Source organism: Salmo salar, chromosome 20 (genome assembly GCF_965601325.2).
Source record: "Salmo salar chromosome 20, fSalSal1, whole genome shotgun sequence".
Taxonomy (NCBI): Eukaryota; Metazoa; Chordata; class Actinopteri; order Salmoniformes; family Salmonidae; genus Salmo; species Salmo salar.
Genome location: NC_138310.1, coordinates 85,364,718 through 85,387,483, shown reverse-complemented (window position 1 = coordinate 85,387,483; position 22,766 = coordinate 85,364,718). Strand labels below are relative to the sequence as shown.

Sequence of the window (22,766 nt, the reverse complement as noted above, 5' to 3'; positions counted from 1 at the left end):
GGCTGAGGAAAACCCTGCTGACCAATGGCTGTGCTGTGTATGGTGGCACTTCAGGAAGCGAGTCAAAGGCTTCCTCCAAAAAATGTGCAATATCTGTGCACGCGGACTAGGCTAATTGATGTCCTGTTCAGTTCGAGAGGGAGAGCGTGAAGATGAGAATACCTAATCAGTTGTACAACTGAATACATTCAACTGTCTTCCGCATTTACCCCTCTGAATCAGAGAGGTGCAGGGGGCTGCCTTCATCCACGTCTTCGTCGCCCGGGGAACACTGGGTTAACTGCCTTGCTCAGGGGCAGAACAACAGATTTTGACCTTGTCTGCTCGGGGATTCGATCTAGCAACCTTTCGGTTAGTGGCCTAACACTCCTACACGCCAGGCTAGAAAACAGGAGGTAAGCTTTCTACTGATATAATTGATTTTAATAAAAACAATATGTTTTGTTGCCCATAATGAAGCTATCTATCAGCGTTATTGACCTCATAATAAATCATATTTGAGTTATTTCCTTAACTTACATTACTATGAAGCGGCAGCAGATGCATGCTACTGAAAGGCAAATTCGAGAAGGTCCAATTAATTTTAACAGTCTTCATTTGACTTTGACTTTAGCCTACTAACAACACTGGGGCTTTGTGTTGGAGCCTATGTCTTCCAATTCAAACAATAAGAAGTAGGCTTACCTGTTTGACAGAATAAATGATTGTCTACTATCCATAGATTTTGTCAGCCAATTCCTTCAGTCACCTCCTTAAATATCCTGGTGTTAGTGAAGGGCTTGGTTTGTGAAGCTAAAACCAGGGCTCGAATTGAGGGGGTGTGTGAAGCTAAAACCAGGGCTCGAATTGAGGGGGTGTGTGAAGCTAAAACCAGGGCTCGAATTGAGGGGGTGTGTGAAGCTAAAACCAGGGCTCGAATTGAGGGGGTGTGTGAGGGTATGTGAGGGTATTGTGTCTTTTGTTAAGGAAAATATAAGCTTAATATTTTGAAAACAATTAAATGGGCCTAATTATATAAAGTGATCTATAATGACGCTTTAGTCTGCAAAGCTTTATGCTAGAAACAATATGTAAAATGCTGGAAAAAGGCATGACTCCAATGCTTATGGGATATCTTTGGTTTGTCTCTATGACATTCAGTGGCTGAGCTACAACCTTCTATAGCCGAGGAGACAAAACATTTACTTTGCTTGGGAAGTAATGTGCTATTCTGTCACTATCAATTGACGTTCAACATTTCAACAGGCTATTAAACAACATACTAACTCTAAATCAGTCAGGAGCGAGCCATGTAGCCTAAGAATGAATTATTTAGGTTATATTATTATTATTTAAAGGATATAGCCTGCCATTTAACAATGAAGCGTGAATCGTGAAGCGTTTGTGACACACTAGAAGCTGGCAGGAGCCAATACATTTCGCATTCGCATTTCGCATAAAATGAAATGTAAATAATTATTTCATAGAATTAAATAATAATGACATGAAAAATACCTTATTAGTCTATAGTCATTCTACAGTGCCTTTGAATTCACTTTTAGAAACACAGGTTTGTTTGGCCAGTCTTTGGTTTGAGGAACATGTGGTGAGCTATGCATGCCTAGTTTGTTAATTTAGCCTAGCAGATGTTCTTATATTACCATGCCCTAATCACAGTCAATAAATATCTATTTTCTAACAAAAATGTCAAGGAATAAACTAAAATAAATTAGAAAATTATAGTTTCCCAAAGCAAAAAAATTGTTACAAGTGCATATAGGCCTACCTAATGATATGCGGCTGCTGTGTTTTATTTTTTTATTTTTTTAAAACTTTTTGTCAAATTCATTGATGAGCAGATACTTCAGTCTTAACTGGTTCTGTTGCACAACATTTTTACAGTTGATAACACTGTTCCAAACTTCGACTATATAGAAGTCATAATGTCTCAGGTGCAATGGCATGCGCTCCTTCATTGTCATGCTCCGTTGTGGTATTGGAAAACATTGTGCTTGACCCCAGTCATGTCAAATGACGTAGACTTGTCGTTACAGTCCCGTCGCTGCAACTCCCGTACGGACTAGGGACAGGCGAAGGTCGAGAGCCATGCGTCCTCCGAAACACGACCCTGCCAAGCTGCACTGTTCAATTAACCCGGAAACCAGCCGCACCAATGTGTCGGGAAACCACCATACAACTGGTAACCGAAGTCAGCGTGCATTCGTCCGGCCCGCCACAAGGAGTCACTAGAGCGCGATGGAACAAGGAAATCCCGGCCTGCCAAACCCTCCCCTAACCCAGACGACGCTGGGCCAGTTTTGCGCCGCCTGATGGGTCTCCCGGTCACGGCCGGCTTGCGAAACAGCCTGGGATCAAACCCAGGTTTGTAGTGCCGCCTCGAGAACCGCTGCGCCACTCGGGAGGCCCTGCGTTTATTATAATGGGGATACCCCCTTGTCCACGGTGGTCTACAACTCCACAACCGTCTGGATACTTTGCCATGTAATGCTTACAAAACGAAGAACCGTTTCTGAAGGCTCTGGTCTGTCCTAGGAGTGAGGGTAAACGGTATACATGTTCTCTGCTATCCACTTTAGGTTTTCATTATTATTTTGGGCATATGGGAGGGCCACTTGTATTTTTTCAAGTGTTCAGGGGGGGATCGGGTAAAAATATATTTTAGTGAAGGGAGGGCCTTCCATATTAATTTCGGAGAGGACCGATATTCTCCAGCTATCCCTCATTATAAATAACGTAGTTCAACACAGTTGAAGAAGTGAGGCACTCTGTGTGTGTGTTTTCATATGCTATTGTCATTGCAGAACAGGCATGCGCATGTGTCAATAGGGAATTTAAGTGTTGAGAGTTGATTCCGCCTACACACTTGTGAGGGAGTGATGTGTGTGTCTATGTGTGTGTGTGTGTGTGTGTGTGACTAACTCCTTGTTCGTCATCAGGGAGTCCCTAACCGCTGCTCCCCTACGTCTTTGTGGCCATTGTGGAATTTGCCGTCCCATGAGCCTTCTCTCACCCATAATCAGTGTCACCCAGGCAACCAGAGAAAGAATGCTCAGTATTCACCGTGGTGACGCTGTAAGTGTGTGAGGTTGTGTAGGTGTTGGTTAATGACAATAAAACCTCTGTAGCATGTCGCTTAAGAGTGTGTGATTGTGAGTGCTGAATAATAAACTTCTTGGGTGTATGTCACTTGGATTAGTGTGTGTGTGTGTGTGTGTGTGTGTGTGTGTGTGTGTGTGTGTGTGTGTGTGTGTGTGTGTGTGTGTGTGTGTGTGTGTGTGTGTGATGCGCTATGCAGGCACGCAGCGCTGTCCTCACATTCCAACCAGTTCTCCCACTCTCACTCCATACCCTTCTCTCTCCCAACCAGACCTCACAGTCTCACGTCAGAATTAGACGTTCATCCATGTTTCTCAAATGTCAAATTTCAAAGTGTTTAAGGTTAAGTTTAGGCATTAACTCTGAATGGTTAAGATAAGGGTTAAGGTTTGGGATAGGCTTAAAACAAAAATCTCGAAAACAACTTTCTGTCACTGGATCCTAACATGCAACATTTTGTACCGGAGGCAGACGACTACGACCATCCACCATCCTCATCCATAACACCCCAGAACGTCATCCTCATCCATAACACCCCAGAACATCATCCTCATCCATAACACCCCAGAACATCATCCTCATCCATAACACCCCAGAACACCATCCTCATCCATAACACCCCAGAACACCATCCTCATCCATAACACCATCCTCATCCATAACACCCCAGAACACCATCCTCATCCATAACACCCCAGAACATCATCCTCATCCATAACACCATCCTCATCCAGAACACCATCCTCATCCATAACACCCCAGAACATCATCCTCATCCATAACACCCCAGAACACCATCCTCATCCATAACACCATCCTCATCCATAACACCCCAGAACATCATCCTCATCCATAACACTCCAGAACACCATCCTCATCCATAACACCCCAGAACACCATCCTCATCCATAACATCATCCTCATCCATAACACCCCAGAACACCATCCTCATCCATAACACCCCAGAACACCATCCTCATCCATAACATCATCCTCATCCATAACACCCCAGAACACCATCCTCATCCATAACACCCCAGAACATCATCCTCATCCATAACACCCCAGAACACCATCCTCATCCATAACACCATCCTCATCCATAACACCCCAGAACACCATCCTCATCCATAACACCCCAGAACATCATCCTCATCCATAACACCCCAGAACACCATCCTCATCCATAACACCCCAGAACACCATCCTCATCCATAACACCCCAGAACACCATCCTCATCCATAACACCCCAGAACACCATCCTCATCCATAACACCCCAGAACATCATCCTCATCCATAACACCATCCTCATCCATAACATCCCAGAACACCATCCTCATCCATAACACCCCAGAACATCATCCTCATCCATAACACCCCAGAACACCATCCTCATCCATAACACCATCCTCATCCATAACACCCCAGAACATCATCCTCATCCATAACACCCCAGAACACCATCCTCATCCATAACACCCCAGAACACCATCCTCATCCATAACACCCCAGAACACCATCCTCATCCATAACACCCCAGCAAAACAGAAACCTACTTGAAGGGAACAGAGCTCACTATTTCCCCTAGTGGCTGGTATCCACGTCATCTGCTGACGTCCTCAGGCATGGATGGACTTCTAATAGTGATTTGTATCATGGGTGACCTGGCTGCACATTCACTGAGAAACCTGTCCATCTTCTGTACTGTGTCGCCCTCTACTGTCTACTATCCCTGTCCTGCATCTCACCATGAGCATTAGAATTATATCGTATTGCTTCTGTTAGTTTTTGCCTGAGGATTGACATTGGGGCCCCGGCCCAATATTGCTGATGTGTGAGACGATTGGAGAATTCTGTGTCCAACTCTCATCGTAGAAGCATTGTGCTCGAAGAACAAAATGGCTGTCATTCCTTCTGTCAAGCTGTCAGATTGACTTTCATCATGCATTGGCAGAGCAACCTCTGTGCTACCTGTTGACTTCTAATATCCAGAGGTATGATATAGGGCTATGATATGATATAGGGCTATGATATAGAGTTATGATATAGGGTTATGATATAGAGTTATGACATAGGGTTATGATATAGGGCTATGATATAGGGCTATGATATAGGGTTATGATATAGGGCTATGATATAGGGCTATGATATAGGGTTATGATATAGGGCTATGATATAGGGCTAAGATATAGGGCTATGATATAGGGCTAAGATATAGGGCTAAGATATAGGGTTAAGATATAGGCTTATGATATAGGGCTAAGATATAGGGTTATGATATAGGGCTATGATATAGGGTTAAGATATAGGGCTAAGATATAGAGTTAAGATATAGGGCTAAGATATGTGGCTAAGATATAGGGTTAAGATATAGGGCTAAGATATAGGGTTAAGATATAGGGCTAAGATATAGGGTTATGATATAGGGCTAAGATATAGGGTTATGATATAGGGCTATGAGATAGGGTTAAGATATAGGGTTATGATATAGAGCTAAGATATAGGGTTAAGATATAGGGCTATGATATAGGGCTATGATATAGGGTTAAGATATAGGGCTAAGATATAGGGCAGGCCTCAAGTACTATAGTAGATTACAGCTCTCAACTGATTATACAAATCACTCATAAATAAATGAACAAATAAACTGAAAAGGTAACCAACTGGTAAAGGTAAACAGTCTGTCTGTCAGGGGAATACCTGGAGAACTACAACATCCATCAGTAAATGGTAACCATCTACACCTCAAAGGCATTGCATAGGATTATGGATTTTCTCCAATGAATCTATACTTTTTCTCTCTTTTCCCCTGTGATTCAACGAGACATCTGATGATAGAAAAGTAAGGAGGAAACCGTCAGGATAACTTAGAAAACTGATAGGAGTAGATATACTTTAAAACATGCCTAGACAGCTCTATTCCGTTCGGCTGTGGTCGCAGTTTAAATACCAACATTACAGATCTCCCATGGTAGGTGCAAACAACACCTCTCTAACTGCTTCTGGCTGAGAAGAAAGAACACCTTGTGCGTCTTCTGATGGAAGCGGTGAGGAACCTGCCAACCCCTGACAGCTAAATGAATGTGCATAGAGGAACGTTCTATCTCCACTTAGCTGTTCAATGGGCACAATCTGTTGAATGAATAATCTGTTTATTTCAGCCTGTATGTTACTGGAGATGGATAGCAGTACAAAGGCAGATTGGGAAGATACTTGTCTACCCACCTACGCACCCACACAGCATTACAGCCAAGTTGCCAACTCACACTCCACATAACCAACAATAAATCATGGAAATGAAAAGTGGAAAACAGCATGGAGTTTACTCTAACTAATCTTATTGTGTGTGTGTGTGTGTGTGTGTGTGTGTGTGTGTGTGTGTGTGTGTGTGTGTGTGTGTGTGTGTGTGTGTGTGTGTGTGTGTGTGTGTGTGTGTGTGACGTGTGTGTGTGTGTACGTGTGTGTGTGTGTGTGTGTGTACGTGTGTGTGTGTGTGTGTGTACGTGTGTGTGTGTGTGTGTGTGTGTGTGTGTGTGTGTGTGTGTGTGTGTGTGTGTGTGTGTGTGTACGTGTGTACGTGGTGTGTGTGTGTGTGTGTACGTGTGTGCGAGAGAGAGAGAGGTGAGAGAGAGATGTGTGAGAGAGAAAGAGAAGAGAGAAAGAGATGTGAGAGGGAGAAGTGAGAAAAAGAAAGAGGTGAGAGAGAGAGAAGTGAGAGAGAGAGAGAGAGAGAGCGTGAGAGGGAGAGAAAGAGACGTCAGAGGGAGAGAGAAAGAGACGTGAGAGGGAGAGAAAAAGATGCGTGAGAGAGAGAAAGAAAGAGATGTGGGAGAAAGAGATGTGAGAGAAAGACGTGAGAGAGAGAAAGAGGTGAGAGAGAAAGAGATGTGACAGGAAAAGATGTGAGAGGGAGAGATAGAGATGTGAGAGAGAGAAAGAGATATGAGACATGAGAGGGCAGGGATGTATGCTGTGATCAGATATAGTATACTCTGTACTTTTCCCTTTAGATGGTGTCTGCACCACGGCGGACTGCAATCAGTCAGCTAAATACACTAACACTGTATTTCTTTCATGGAGGACTGGTTTGAATTGTGAGGATGATCACACCATTTATTTTCATCATGCTAAATCTATTGGTTTTCTACCCAAAGTTGCAAAGGAAATGTTGGGATCTAGTTAATAAACACAGGAGACCAGCAAAATAGATTTTTTAAAAGTGTGGGGGTGTAGCAGGAACAGCGGCATCTAGTGGTCAAAACGTACAAGCGACTTCAGTGACTAATTTTGTGGTCAAAATAATGCAAGCGACTTCAGTGACTAATTTCTCTGAACAGGGTTGAAAAAACATCACAGATTCACAGGGAATACATTACATAGTATGGAGAAGCAATATTCCAAGCCTTAACTTCATACTACTTGTCTAACATAGAGAACTGATACTGGTTGTTGGTGTTGGATTGGCATAGGGTGTGGGGGTCTGTAGGTAGCTTTTGAAATTTAGGGGGGGGGGGGGGATTCCTCATGTCTTGCTCATTGGTAGGAAGAAGTTTAGTGAATATTATCTGAATCCTATCAATTAAAATGGCCAATTTGGGTGCAATCAATTAGCTTCATTGTTCAGAGATAAAAGTATATTTCAACTAAATGTTTCAGGAATGCTAATCATATATGTTACTAACGACATAAACAATTTCAGAACAATCTGAGATGGTGAGTGTCATGGCTTGCTGAAATGACATGGAATGACTCTAGAACTGACTACCCGCACCTCAAATGTTCTACCAAAAACGTTTCAATTTGTGGTTCTACTGCAGTGTATTCACTAAGAACCACACAGGATTCACTGGTGAGAGCTTGAAGCGGAAGCACTGTTCTGTCTGACTGGTATCATGCAAGGAAGAGGACGGAAGTCTCCAACCTGCTGCCTTTTGACACATCGTTGCGGTGTATGACGGGCGGATGGATATGTTCCAACGCTGTACAAAGAAAGAGTTCCCAGAATCATCGTCATTGGGAAATTCCAGACAGTTCCCAAAAGCTTGCTAATTGTCCCCTGCATCACCTATTCCCATGGGATTATATATCAAAATGTATTCACAATTATATGACTAATAGTATAGCCTATCGTGTAAAAAAGCCGTAAGGCACTTCAGCAAAATGTATGATTGCTTGGAACTATTTATTTATTGTCACATAAAGTCCCGCGTATGTACACTGTTCGTAGTTCGACCGTGCGCTTACGTCATCGATTTGTTCTGCTATTTCCTTTTCTCGGTGGTTGAAGCTGTCTCTGCCGCGTTGTTGTGTCGTTTACTGCTTTCATTTGTGACGAAGATGGCCGCTGGTCCCCTCTCCGCTGTCCCTAACACATCCACGAACAATGATGGGATCCTTATCGGCGACAGAGTTTATTCTGAAGTTTACCTCACTATCAGCAACTCTCTTATACCAGAGGAAAGGCTTCAGCCAACCCCGTCTATGCTCGATGGCCTCGACCTGCACACAGAGACCGACCTCCGTATCCTGGGTTGCGAGCTAATTCAATCGGCTGGTATTCTTCTACGCTTACCACAGGTAAATATTCAAAATAAACATCCAGTACCGTCATCTTATGAAACATAAGTACTATAGCTGGTGTTTGTTTAATAACTAGCATCTTTGTTTATATAACCCGTCAAAATAAGGCCACGCAAGGCCGGGAAATGCCCAAGCCAAGGCTAACGTTAGCTCACAGCTAACTTATTTATTAGGATAATCTGGTAGACTAATTTTGTCAATTTGTAGAATCATGTGTATAACAGTGTTATTTAGCGCAATTATCAGTTACAATTGTAAATTATTTGAATAAGTCGTTGATTTAAACGTGTGCTGCGCTTACTAACGGCAGCGGGGTAACATCCGTGGCCGTGGGATGACAAGAACAAAATGGCGGATATCTATTTTTGAATTACATTTAACGTTACATGGAGCTGTCGTATTAATGTATTGTTCTTTACATTACAGGTGGCAATGGCTACGGGTCAAGTTCTTTTTCATCGTTTTTTCTACTCAAAATCATTTGTCAAACACAGTTTTGAGGTAAGCCAAGTTGTCTTTCTCGGCAAATTAGCAGTACAACATTAGCTAGTTTAGCAACGGCACCGGGTGGTGTGTGTGTAGAGAACGTTTACGTTGGCGGCCATATTGTAATTTACAGTAGCGTAGCTGGTTTGTGGCACGTAACCAGGCCTGTTTTGAAACTATTTCATAGTCATTGCAGCTAGCTAGTCACTTTAGGTGACGTTATCATTGCAACGCCTCAGGGTAATGTTAGTGTTTTGCTAGCTAACCACATCTAGCAACGTACTGTAAACCTTGTTATTCTTGTGTCCCCAGATTGTTGCAATGGCCTGTGTCAACTTGGCTTCCAAGATCGAGGAAGCGCCACGACGATTCAGAGACGTCATTAATGTTTTTCACCATTTAAAACAGAGTCATAGAGGCAAAAGGTAAGCATCCATATAGAAACTATCCTTTGTTTCTGTCGGTCTTACATCTCTTTTAATTGTATGTTAACCGTTTGTGAAAAATGCAAGTATATTCATCATGCATTATATTAATTAGTAACTGTTTTTTAGTATCTTGTGTGATGATGCTCTGATGTATGAATGTGAAAAAATGCCCTTTTGTTGATCCATGCTCTCTAAACCATACTCTAAAACGTTTCAGTTTCCTCATCTCTGATCAATGGTAGTTACAACATTGTATTCACAGCTACATACATAGACAAGTAGATCAGTGGAAGGTGATATATTAGCACCTCTAACCTAAATAACTGTTGGTTGCCAAGAGAGAACTACTAGGCACCAGAAGACAGGACACACTGCTAGACGAGTGTGTCTTTGACCAGAATAATCTGTTCAGTTCCAATTCTAAGGCTGTGGTATTAACTTGGGTTCTCTTTTCCCTTGCAACCAACTAACAGCGACCAGCTACATTTACCAAAGCCTGGGTGATGTGGAATGGTACGTAGAGATGAAGCAGTCGGCATGACAACCATGAGCGAGGTGTCACCCCCCCCTCCCCTGGGAGACGCCCGTGGTGTGAGTCACTGCGGTGCACTGGGATCGGGGAGGACAGGTTGGCCGCAGGTCCTAGGCTGGGAGCCTTGGACTCCTTTGTCTCAGTCTAAGCTTTTGGTGTTTGCGGACCCTCTGGTAACGTAGCTCAAACACTACATACTGTGTGTACTACAGAGCAACCTCCCTCATTCACCAAATGGCATTCATGGCTTTTACAGAAATATCACTTTATCTTTCCCCCTAAGAACATTTGCACAATTGTTCACATGCACTAGTTTCCTATCTAGATTTAATATTGAGGAGATGTAATATATTTAAAAGCTGGGTGGGTTGAGTTTTAAAGTAGATACATCACCTGTAATTGATGGACATAAGCGGGGCTTTCCAGACTTTTTTTTTTTTAGAGGATTGTTTGGAAATTGACAATGGTATGCTAAACTGAACAGTCAGGGTTTGGAGTAGATATAACCCATTACATCTGCTGCCTGACTGCAGCTTGTGTAGTAGCTTAGAAACATGAACTGTTCATGTCATCCTGGCTAGACTACCACTGAAGTAAGGGAATTAGTAAATACAAACTTGCTTTTGTGAAGACAAAGTAGACTGCCATGACATGCACGTTTTTAATAGCAAATTTGGTCATGTTTGATCTGCTAACTGTTCAGTTCGAAAATGTATTAAGTTCTGACAGATCTAGTGTCCAGAAGTATTAGCTACAGTCATGTTACTCCCATGTCATATCAGAGGACCAGATGGGTACGGTCATGTTACTCCCATGTCATATCAGAGGACCAGATGGGTACGGTCATGTTACTCCCATGTCATATCAGAGGACCAGATGGGTACGGTCATGTTGCTCCCATGTCATATCAGAAGACCAGATGGGTACGGTCATGTTACTCCCATGTCATATCAGAGGACCAGATGGGTACGGTCATGTTACTCCCATGTCATATCAGAGGACCAGATGGGTACGGTCATGTTACTCCCATGTCATATCAGAGGACCAGATGGGTACGGTCATGTTGCTCCCATGTCATATCAGAAGACCAGATGGGTACGGTCATGTTACTCCCATGTCATATCAGAGGACCAGATGGGTACGGTCATGTTACTCCCATGTCATATCAGAGGACCAGATGGGTACGGTCATGTTACTCCCATGTCATATCAGAGGACCAGATGGGTACGGTCATGTTACTCCCATGTCATATCAGAGGACCAGATGGGTACGGTCATGTTGCTCCCATGTCATATCAGAGGACCAGATGGGTACGGTCATGTTGCTCCCATGTCATATCAGAGGACCAGATGGGTACGGTCATGTTGCTCCCATGTCATATCAGAGGACCAGATAAAAATGCTACCACTCTTGTATTTCTGATGTGGGGTCCTTAATCTCCTGTAGACTGATCTGCCAGTTTTGAATGGATCGTTAGATCCGTGCTGCGTTAGTGCAATGTTTTTAATTTATTTATCTGGGTTAACAGAGATGATGGGGTCCTTTACATACTTCCTAGTGTATAACTAAAGTATACATCAATCTGTTTTTACACACAATATGAGTGTAGACGGTGATGACCAAAATCCCTTAGTCCATTTTCTTACAAATGGTGTTTTTAAGTACGTGTTTTGTAAGTAATCGTAATGTAGGCCGTACCTGAAATATTTTCTTTCCATAACATGGTGAAAGTGCATGTTTTGCTTGTAAGGCTTCTTAGTTGGGTGACTGAAGTCAGGGTAGTCCAGGTTATTCCATTACAAGGGGAAGAAGTGAATGGGTAGTCCAGGTTATTCCATTACAAGGGGAAGAAGTGAATGGGTAGTCCAGGTTATTCCATTACAAGGGGAAGAAGTGAATGGGTAGTCCAGGTTATTCCATTACAAGGGGAAGAAGTGAATGGGTAGTCCAGGTTATTCCATTACAAGGGGAAGAAGTGAATGGGTAGTCCAGGTTATTCCATTACAAGGGGAAGAAGTGAATGGGTAGTCCAGGTTATTCCATTTAAAAGGGGAAGAAGTGAATGGGTAGTCCAGGTTATTCCATTTAAAAGGGGAAGAAGTGAATGGGTAGTCCAGGTTATTCCATTTAAAAGGGGAAGAAGTGAATGGGTAGTCCAGGTTATTCCATTTAAAAGGGGAAGAAGTGAATGGGTAGTCCAGGTTATTCCATTTAAAAGGGGAAGAAGTGAATGGGTAGTCCAGGTTATTCCATTACAAGGGGAAGAAGTGAATGGGTAGTCCAGGTTATTCCATTACAAGGGGAAGAAGTGAATGGGTAGTCCAGGTTTTTAACCATCTTGTTTGGTGATGTTTCTGTTGATATTTCTGTGAAAGCTGTGATGCATGGTGACTTGCGGTAGACATGGATCAGTGTAACTCAAAAGCTTCCACTGAAATCACAGGAGTCAAACCCCCTAAAAATAAACCATTTGGGCCTGTTGCTTTTAGTTGGTTGAAGGGGGAAAGAGAACCAGTCAAAGAAAGCAGGGTGCTTTCTTTCTGTTTTTTGAGGGGGGGGAAACATTTTTGGTTATTTTCATTCTTTTGTAAAGCAGGAGTGCAAGTTCATTGATTCTTGATCAGAACTACATTAATACCAAAAACCAAGTGATCAAAGCTGAGCGGAGAATCCTGAAGGAGCTGGGCTTCTGTGTACACGTCAAGCATCCGCACAAGGTGAGTCCCAGTTACATCGCTCAGAATACACATACAGTGCAACTGTAGACCCAGCCGGTGCTTTTCTTGCTCAAGTCACAGCTACTTTTATCTCAACACTAGCATTAGGCCAACCTATTAGACTACACTAACACTACTACAATTAAGGCTGTGATAGTTTGCGTGACGCACATGACAGCTGTAGTTGTGGTGTTCTAGAACATTCTCATCTCAGTACAGCCTGGTGGTTTGCATTCTGCCACACCTGGGGATTGTGAAACTGTGTTGATTATTGCATAATGTCAACTGGTCTTCTTCCAGATCATCGTCATGTACCTGCAAGTCCTGGAATGTGAGAAGAATCAGACTCTGGTCCAGACCGCCTGGTAAGTACATGGCCTGTACCCTAACTAACCCAGTGCCCTACGTCACAAACACCTGCTGTATTACAGTCTGCCTCCACCCTCTGTAACCTCTATTCTCTGATGGATTCATTAGTGTCTTATTGAGACCTGTTTGTTTTCCTCTTGTCCATGCATGGCTATTTCTAGTCTATGATTCTGGTGCCCAGGGAACTCAGTTTAACTTTGTCCTTTCTCTCTACTCTTTGATTAAAGGGTAGTCCATGCTGGTAAGTCTCATAAAGAACCTCTGAACTCTGCTCCTCCAACCACATGACCTCAGGAGCGCCCCCATTGGCTGGCTGCCCTTCTCGGAGACAGCCAATCCAGTGAGCGCTCTCTGCCGAGATTCACTGAAGGGGGCGGGCCTTTCCCAACTGCCGACATCGTCTTGTTTTCTCTTGGGGTGTCCAGAAGGATTTGTATTTTTGGGGTTTTGCTTCCTAGGTTGAAGTTATATCATTTTTTTTCTAGATAGCTATATAGATAACTATTGCATTCTACTTTAATTTTTTTTCCTAGTTTACTTGCTCTAGATTTGAAGTAAACATATCCTGAAGTATTTTTTTTTGACTCAACCGTTTTCTGGGTATGCCTTTTTGATGCAGTAGTTAAAGTGTACTGTTGAACTGTCTATTTGATTTTCCCACACTGACGTGGTCTCCAGACATGTCTTACAGGCTGATCCTGCTCAGGCTTTGTCTCCAAGGACCTGTCTCGTCACCCATCAATATCCACCGGCCACTTTTTGCAGTAATCTATCAGTAGTCCACCAGTCCAAAGTTCAAACCCTCAGCAAGTCTAGGGAAGCCTGTTCTGGGGGACTCCTGTGTGAGCTGGTTTTCTGAATATTGTTTAATTGATCTGAAATCATGACAGACCACTTTTTTTATTTATTGAACCTTTTATTTAACTAGGCAAGTCAGTTAAGAGCAAATTATTATACAATGACTGCCTACCCTTGCCAAAGCCTCCCTTAACACGGACAACGCTGGGCCAATTGTGCGCTTCCCTATGCCAGTCACACTCCAGGACTGGCTCGGAGTGGCTAAATGTAGTCACACTATTCAGAGAAGCCCAGTTTACATTTCAATGTGTTTATTTTTTGTTGTCAGTAAAGCTAGGTTTTGTATATCATCCCAAGCTTCCATTATATCCTGAAGGGGACATGTTTTGGGTGGGTAGGGGTTCTACCAGCAGTGTTCTGTTCTGTTCTGTCACCCCCCCCCCCCCCCCCCCCCATCTTTCTGTTTCAGTTTGTCTGACTGCTCGCTAGATGACAAAACCATCAGTCAGAAATGTCCATTGTCTGTCGGTCAGATGTTTCCATGTGTTGCCTGAGCTATAGCTTTATCAGGGTCACTGAAACTCTGACAACTAGCTGCAACTAGAATCCCACTTTAAACACAGCTTGAACCCTGTTACCTGACATAACAGCATTATGTAGGCCTTTTGATGGGACTTGAAGTTGAAAGCTATGTAGAGATGATATCTTAACTAGAGTGCAGCATGCCATGCCATCCCACAGCTCTAGTCTGACCTGTCCAATCTCATCCTTCAGCTGTGGTTAAGGGAAACTTCCATCTCTCCTCTCAGCCAAGAGATGAGTTGTTGCCTCTATGGCTGCATTCTACCAAAGGGCTGCAGTATATGTCTGATGACCTCGGTCTGCTCTGCATTCACCTTCAGTTTGCATGTGCACTTTCCAAAGACATTTGAGTAGTAGGACGCATGTCCACCTCTGAAATAGGACTCGAGTGGTTTTCATTTCTCTGGACATCATATTGTTACGGTAAGGAGCTGTGGGCTTTAGCCCCGTCTGCACCGTCCTGTGTACAAGGTTTCACCTGTGACGCTGCATGTCCAGCTCAACACCAACATGGATGCACCTGAGAGAGAGGTAGCAGGACAAAGATAAACTAGAGTCTCCATACTGTTAGCCTATTACTATTTCAGATCAATAACTGTCTTTTATTGGCGTGGTCACCAACTGTGGTCCTCTAGAGCTACAGTTTGCAGGCTTTTGTTTCACCCCAGCACTAACACATGGTTCAAGTATTTAATGGTCAAGCTGGAACAAACCTGCACCCCTGTAGCTGTTGAGAACCAGCTGGTGACTGCCCAGACCACTGTGATATGGGCTGTTTGGGAGGAGATGGTGCTATGTTTCTGTATGTTGCTTGTGTCTTGTAGGAACTACATGAATGACAGCCTCAGGACCAATGTGTTTGTGAGGTTCCAAGCTGAAACTATCGCCTGTGCCTGCATCTACCTGGCTGCCAGAGCTCTGCAGGTACCGTTGGATTGGTCTTCTCCCCATCTCTAGTCTTCCACTTTTCCCACCAACATCTCTCCTGTAACAGGAGGAGTCTCTTAACCAGTGTTCCCTACCCATCCTGTTGAATGACCCCATTTTGTAGCATTTTTATTTAACTAGGCAAGTCAGTTAACCTCCCTGGGCAAGGTGGGACGTTTGCGTGCCACCTAGTCAACAGCCAGTGGAATCGCGTGGCGCGAAATACAAATACCTCAAATGCTATAACTTCAATTTCTCAAACATATGACTATTTTACACCATTTTAAAGACAAGACTCTCGTTAATCTAACCACATTGTCCGATTTCAAAAAGGCTTTACAGCGAAAGCAAAACATTAAATTATGTCAGGAGAGTACCATAGCCAAAAACAATCACACAGCCATTTTCAAAGCAAGCATATATGTCACCAAAACCACAGCTAAATGCAGCACTAACCTTTGATCTTCATCAGATGACACTCCTAGGACATTATGTTATACAATACATGCATGTTTTGTTCAATCAAGTTCATATTTATATCAAAAACCAGCTTTTTACATTAGCATGTGACGTTCAGAACTAGCATACCCACCGCAAACTTACGGTGAATTTACTAAATTACTCACAATTTACTAAATTACTCACGATTTAACGTTCACAAAATACATCATTATTTTAAGAATTATAGATACAGAACTCCTTTATGCAATCGCGGTGTCAGATTTTAAAATGGCTTTTCGGCGAAAGCACATTTTGCAATATTCTGAGTAGATAGCTCGGCCATCACAGCTAGCTAATTTGACACCCACCAAGTTTGGCCCTCACCAAACTCCGATTTACTATTAGAAAAGTTGGATTACCTTTGCTGTTCTTCGTCAGAATGCACTCCCAGGACTTCTATTTGTGCGTTCAGGTCAGTATCCGAAGGGTGACGCGCGAGTGCATTTCGTGACATTTTTTTAATTTTTTTATATTCCATTACCGTACTTCGAAGCATGTCAAACGCTGTTTAAAATCAATTTTTATGCTATTTTTCTCGTAAAATAGCGATATTATTCTAACCGGGCGACGTTGTATTCATTCAAAGGCTGAAAGAAAGAAATTGAGAATTCTCATGAACGCACATCTCCAGTGTCACTGTTCCCAGCCTGACCACTCACAAAATCTCCTGCTGTTTTTCGCCCAGAGACAGGAGAGACGTCATTCCACTTTCTGGCGCCTTCTGACAGCCAATGGGAGCCTTAGGAAATGTCACGTTACAGCAGAGATGCTGTATTTTCGATAGAGATGCCACAGAAGGAGAACAAATTGTCAGACAGGGCACTTCCTGTATGGAATCTTCTCAGGTTTTGGCCTGCCATATGAGTTCTGTTATATTCAGACACCATTCAAACAGTTTTAGAGACTTTAGAGTGTTTTCTATTCAAATCTACTAATTATATGCATATTCTAGTTTCTGGGCAGGAGTAGTAACCAGATTAAATCGGGTACGTTTTTTTTTCCGGCCGTAGCCCCAACAGGTTAAGAACAAATTCTTATTTTCAGTTTATGGCCTAGGAACAGTGGATTAGATTAACTGCCTTGTTCAGGGGCAGAATGGCAGATTTTTACCTTGTCAGCTCAGGGATTCGATCTTGCAACCTTTCAGTCGTTAACTAAGTGCTTTGTGTCTGTAGATGCCTCTCCCATCCAGACCTCACTGGTATCTGCTGTTTGGAGCCACAGAGGAGGAGATCAAGGATATCTGTATCACCACCCTCAAACTCTACACCAGGAAGAAGGTACATGATCATCCCCTGAATCTTCTAGCAACCCTGGAACCATGATTTTCTTCCTCCATGCACCCTCCTGCTCTATAACATAATCCACCACACAGTACCTTCTTAACCCCTCTCTGTCTCTCTCTCTCGACCAGCCGGACTATGACCACCTGGAGAAGGAGGTGGAGAAGAGGAAGATGTCTCTGCAGGAGGCCAAGCTGAAGGCTAAAGGGCTGAACCCTGATGGGACCCCAGCTCTGTCCAACCTGGGAGGCTTCTCACCCGGATCCAAACCCTGTGAGTTTACATTACCATAGCTGTCCAATTTAAGTAAGTGGTCAAGTCATCATAGATAAGTACTTTTTTTATTTTAACACAGTAGTACAATAATATTCAATTTCTAAATGGGGACCACCCAGTCTAAAGACATGTTGTGTTCCCCAGGTTCTCCCAACGTAGTGAAGGTGGAAGATAAATCGCCCAACCCCCAGGCTCTCAAACCTGTAAAGAAAGAGCCAGACAGCAGAGCCCAGGGCTCCAAGAGCCCACACAACGGGTGAGGAACACATACACACAGCTCTTTAACTAATCACAGCAGGGCCTTTCGTTCTGGAAGAAAAGGGCTTTATTTTCCCATTTTAAGCAGACACCCCTAATGGAAATGTAACGTTTCATCTCTCCTTTCTTTCTCTCTGTCAGGCTGAGGAAGGAGGCTAAGATTGGGAGGAACAGCAGGAGTAGGAGTGGATCTCGTTCCAGAACTCGCTCGCGATCACGCTCCCCACGCAGACAGTAAGACTTTAGTACTTCATTCATTGTCTGCTTTACTGTGGTACTTTACAGCCAGTATTTTACAACCAGTGTCACACTCTCATGTAGTAATATTCAACTGGAGACCAGTCTTAACTCTATTCTTCACTCTCTTCAGTTACAACAGCCGGCGAAGTCGTTCTGGGACCTACAGTTCTCGTTCTCGCAGTCGGTCTCACAGCCGCAGCCCCTCACCCCGACGCCATCCGTCCTCCCCCCTCCTCCTCCCACACCTCAAGCCAAAGCCCGGCCACCATGGCAACATCGACCCCAAGCCATCGAGTCGTCATAGCAGCGGCGGGGGGGCTCACAAGAGGAAGAGGTCAAGGTCGCGCTCTGCCAGCAAAGGAGAGAGGGAACGGGAGAGAGGGAGGGAGCGGGACAGAGACCGCAGCACATCGGACCTCTCTTCGGCCAAGAAGCACAAGCACGAGAGAGGTGGGGCTGGGGGAGGACATCACCGTGGAGACAGGAGGGAGCGGTCCAGGTCGTATGACCGAGAACGAGAAAGGGCGCGCACCCACAAGACCAAACGCCATAGCAGCAGCAGTGGTGGACACTCAGGGCACGGACGTCATCGCCGCTGAACCAGGGGCAGGAGTCCCCTCCTCTCCTTAATGCAGTTTTGTGTTCTGCTTTCCCACAATCCTCCTTTTCAAACCTGTTTTAATTGACATGTAAATGCTGGACTTGGAGACAACATATTTACAGTGTAAAGATGGTTAACTGCTGATTTAGTGACAAAGCTTTGATTTATAAAAGCGACTCTTCAGTGGAAGAAGGAATGAATGCGTGTACAAGAAAATAATAATTCCGGAAAGACCTCAAGACTTTGTGGACTGAAGGAAGTGACTACCCGGTTCTATTTGTTTGATCTAAAGCAGTGTTCTGTACAGATTGCAAAGGACTACTGGGCTTCTCTAGAAACAGGCTGTATGTTTTTACAGCTGAATGCAGACTCTTCATTTCAGAACCTTTTTAGGATCGTGGTGAATTTGTTACACTGGTTTATAGTCTGCACGTGTTCATGTCTGATTTTTACTTAATAAAAAAAAATAAAAAATTACAATTTGACTCCACTTCTCTTTTGTAACACCAGACGACAGGTCATGAAAAGCTGCAATAGGCGGCGTTCACACAGGGAGCCCAATTCTGATCTTTTTCCTCTAATTGGTCTTCTGACCAGCTCTGATGTAAAAAGATCTGATGTGATGATGTCAAAAGTAGGGATTACCCGATACATTTTTGCACAGTACCAAATCTGATATTTTCCTTGGCGAAAAAACCCCCAAGACCGATATACAATATTACATTTTTTTTGCGGCCTTTCAAGCATTCTAGTACAGTTAAATAGTTGAAACACACACACTGACAAAGTTATTTTGTTGGCATTTACATGACCCCATTACCAATAAAACATAATCCAAACTTATTTCTTTCAATTGCTGTTTTGTTCATTCTCAACCAGAATTTCATAAATGTCAAGCAGTAAAGTTTCAGCTCTGTCTGTCCGTGGCCTCTCTTCCTCGTTGCGCACTGTCACTGTGTCCATTTCCATCTTTGTAACGTTTCATGTAAACCCTGTCTGCATCAAGGTAGTGGTCCTTGTACCTAGCATCGAGCATGGTGGCGACGCAGAGGCTGAGAGAATGCCACCGAATCGCTTGTTCACAGCCTCTAATAGTTTCCACCGTACGGTATGTCGGCGTTTCAATACCGTGACAGAAGGCATCACTTCTACTGTAGACGCAGTTGAGCTCATTTCTTGAGTCAGTTGTTCGAATGGAGCGTGTTCCCAAGTTTCAAACATGTTCTCAAATGCCATTGACATAGCAGCAGCAGTTTGAGAATCGGCACATTCTTGAGCATGCAATATGGCTTTCCTCAGTACGAAATCCTTGTCGACCCGCTGTGCTGTCAGACTAGGCATGCTCATGTGGCTGACATCACTGGTCCAAATGTCAGTTGTGAAGCTAATAGCAGTGACGCCCATAGCAAGTAGCTCATGGATGTGGGTTTCAACAATACTCTTTAACTTCGGTAGAGCAACATCTGAAAAATAGCGCCTCCTTGGTAGTGTGTACTGGTGCTCGACCAGTCAGCGAAAGCCAACGTCATCCACGACAGAACGGTTGGCCAATGAATTCCATCATCTTGGCGTTTTTAATGGATTTCGCCTTTCGAGTTTATCTGAAGTTTTCTCTTTCAAATGACTGCTCGACAGTTGTTGGAAGTGGGTGCTTTGTATTTTTATGCTTTGCTGTGTAGCGCTGTATTTTTTTGTGGCATCGTTTATGTTTATATAGGTATGCACGTCAGCTTTGACATCGGTGTTGCACGTCGGCGTTAAACTAGACATGGGGCTGACGGCATTTTTAGCTAATATCGTCCGATTCCGATATATCGTGCATCCCCAGTCAAAAGACCAATTAGTGGAAAAATATCAGAAATTATTCAGCCAAAATGGGGCCTGTTTAAACACAGGCCAAGTCCTCAGCCCCCAGCTTGGCATGACAACTAACCCTTTAGGTCTAGCAGGTCTTGTTCTCTACTGGCAGCTAGGACTGGTGTCTTCATGATCCAAGTGTGAAAAGCTGCCCTTCACATTCTGGTAATGTAATCACATAATCAGGCTGCTAATCATCAGGCATTGCTACCATTTTAACATTGGAAGTAATTGCTCCTCTGGGGTAAATACTTTTCATTGAATTGATATATTAAACCCCAGTGATACCCCAGAGCTGTGTAATTCCAAACCTGCATATTATGCCTTATTACTCTTTGGAGTGTATAGGGAAGTGATACTGGTAGATAACCTGAACTTCCTGTTAAACAATGTTTGGCCTATGTTATCATGTTACAAACTACAGATTGTATAATGTTGTTTGTCTAGTGTTCTGATGAGCATGTATTATGTTTCACCACAAGAGGGCGGTGTAACACCCTGCATCCCACTGCTGGTTTGCCTCTGAAGCTAAGCAGGGTTGGTTCTGTTCAGCCCCTGGATGGGAGACCAGATTCTGATGGAAGTGGTGTTGGATGGCCAGCAGGAGGCACTCTTTCCTCTGATATATATAAAAAAAATATCTATCTATCTATATATACATATATACATATATATACATATACATATATATATATGTATATATACATATATACATATATGTATATATACATATATACATATATATACATATATATATATAGATATATATGTATAGATAGATAGATATATATAAATATATATGTATAGATAGATAGATATATATAGATATGTATAGATAGATAGATATATATAGATAGATATGTATGTATAGATAGATAGATAGATATGTATAGATATATATATGTATAGATAGATATATATGTATAGATATATATATATATATGTATAGATATATATATATATATGTATGTATATATATATATACATATATATGTATCTATACATATATATCTATCTATACATATCTATCTATACATATATCTATCTATACATATATATCTATATATATCTATCTATCTATACATATATATCTATATATATATCTATCTATCTAAATATATATATATATATATGTATAGATATATATATATATGTATGTATATATATATATATCTATACATATATATGTATCTATACATATATATCTATCTATACATATCTATCTATACATATATCTATCTATACATATATATCTATATATCTATCTATCTATCTATACATATATATCTATATATATATATCTATCTATCTATACATATATATCTATATATATCTATCTATCTATACATATATATCTATATCTATCTATCTATCTATACATATATATCTATATCTATCTATCTATACATGTATATCTATATATATCTATCTATCTATCTATACATATATATCTATATATATCTATCTATCTATATCTATCTATATGTATGTATGTATGTATGTATATATATATGTATGTATGTATATATATATGTATGTATATATGTATGTATATATGTATGTATGTATATATGTATGTATATATGTATGTATGTGTATATATATATATATGTATATATATGTATGTATATATATATATATATGTATATATATATATATATCCCAATGCCCCAGGGCAGTGAGTGGGGACATTGCCCTTTGTAGGGTGCCCTCTTTCGGATGGGACGTTAAACGTGTGCCCTGACTGGACACCATAGTCTAAGTTTATGACTACTGTTGAACAGAGTACTTCCCAGTGGATCATTTCTATGCGTTAAAACCACCATGTGTTAGTGTTTAAGGAAAGAAAACACACCTATCGGAAAGTTCGCTCTAACTACATTCCCAATGTATGTCTGGAATGAATTTCCACTGGAAAGGTACTCAAGGTAATGTGCTGTATGTCTCTGGCAGTATATTATAGTATGTGAGCGAGAACCTAACTCTGTAGCACGTTGTGAAATAACACATTTCCAGACTAAAGGTTTTCTTATGAGCAAGCTTAGAATGACCGATACATTCCAGCACTCTAGAACCCCACAGCGGGGGAGCAGATCAGTACGGCTTTTAAAGCCCTACTGTACATGTGTGCCCTTACACACAGACACTTACACACACGTATGACTTCAAATGCATGCAAACAGAGAGAAAGACGACACAGTGTCCTACAGTAGATAACAGAGAGAGTAAGACA

At 42.3% G+C, this 22,766-nt stretch overlaps 1 protein-coding gene across 2 annotated transcripts; it reads left to right on the top strand.

Annotated features, from left to right (window-relative positions):
- The first annotated feature begins 8,346 nt into the window (after nucleotides 1–8,346).
- Nucleotides 8,347–19,161, top strand: LOC106581444 (cyclin-L1). Of its 2 annotated transcripts, none has more exons than XM_014163509.3 (11): nucleotides 8,347–8,675; nucleotides 9,105–9,179; nucleotides 9,477–9,589; nucleotides 12,721–12,841; nucleotides 13,142–13,206; nucleotides 15,415–15,514; nucleotides 17,194–17,298; nucleotides 17,433–17,574; nucleotides 17,722–17,833; nucleotides 17,977–18,069; nucleotides 18,206–19,161. In XM_014163509.3, the coding sequence occupies exons 1-11, from the start codon at nucleotides 8,436–8,438 to the stop codon at nucleotides 18,672–18,674; spliced, it is 1,635 nt and encodes a 544-aa protein (XP_014018984.1). In that variant the 5' UTR covers nucleotides 8,347–8,435; the 3' UTR covers nucleotides 18,675–19,161. The 2 variants fall into 2 exon arrangements, with proteins under 2 accessions (XP_014018984.1, XP_014018983.1); XM_014163508.3 differs by having other exon boundaries at nucleotides 12,718–12,841.
- The last annotated feature ends 3,605 nt before the right edge of the window (nucleotides 19,162–22,766 follow it).

What these genes read in the sequence shown, in the direction of transcription:
- LOC106581444 (XM_014163508.3), top strand. Translation starts at nt 8,436, where the DNA reads ATGGCCGCTGGTCCCCTCTCCGCTGTCCCTAACACATCCACGAACAAT. An exon ending in CAGAGTCATAGAGGCAAAAG is followed by an intron (nt 9,590 to 12,717) that starts GTAAGCATCCAT and finishes TCTTTTGTAAAG; the next exon opens with CAGGAGTGCAAGTTCATTGA. An exon ending in AACTCTACACCAGGAAGAAG is followed by an intron (nt 17,299 to 17,432) that starts GTACATGATCAT and finishes TCTCTCGACCAG; the next exon opens with CCGGACTATGACCACCTGGA.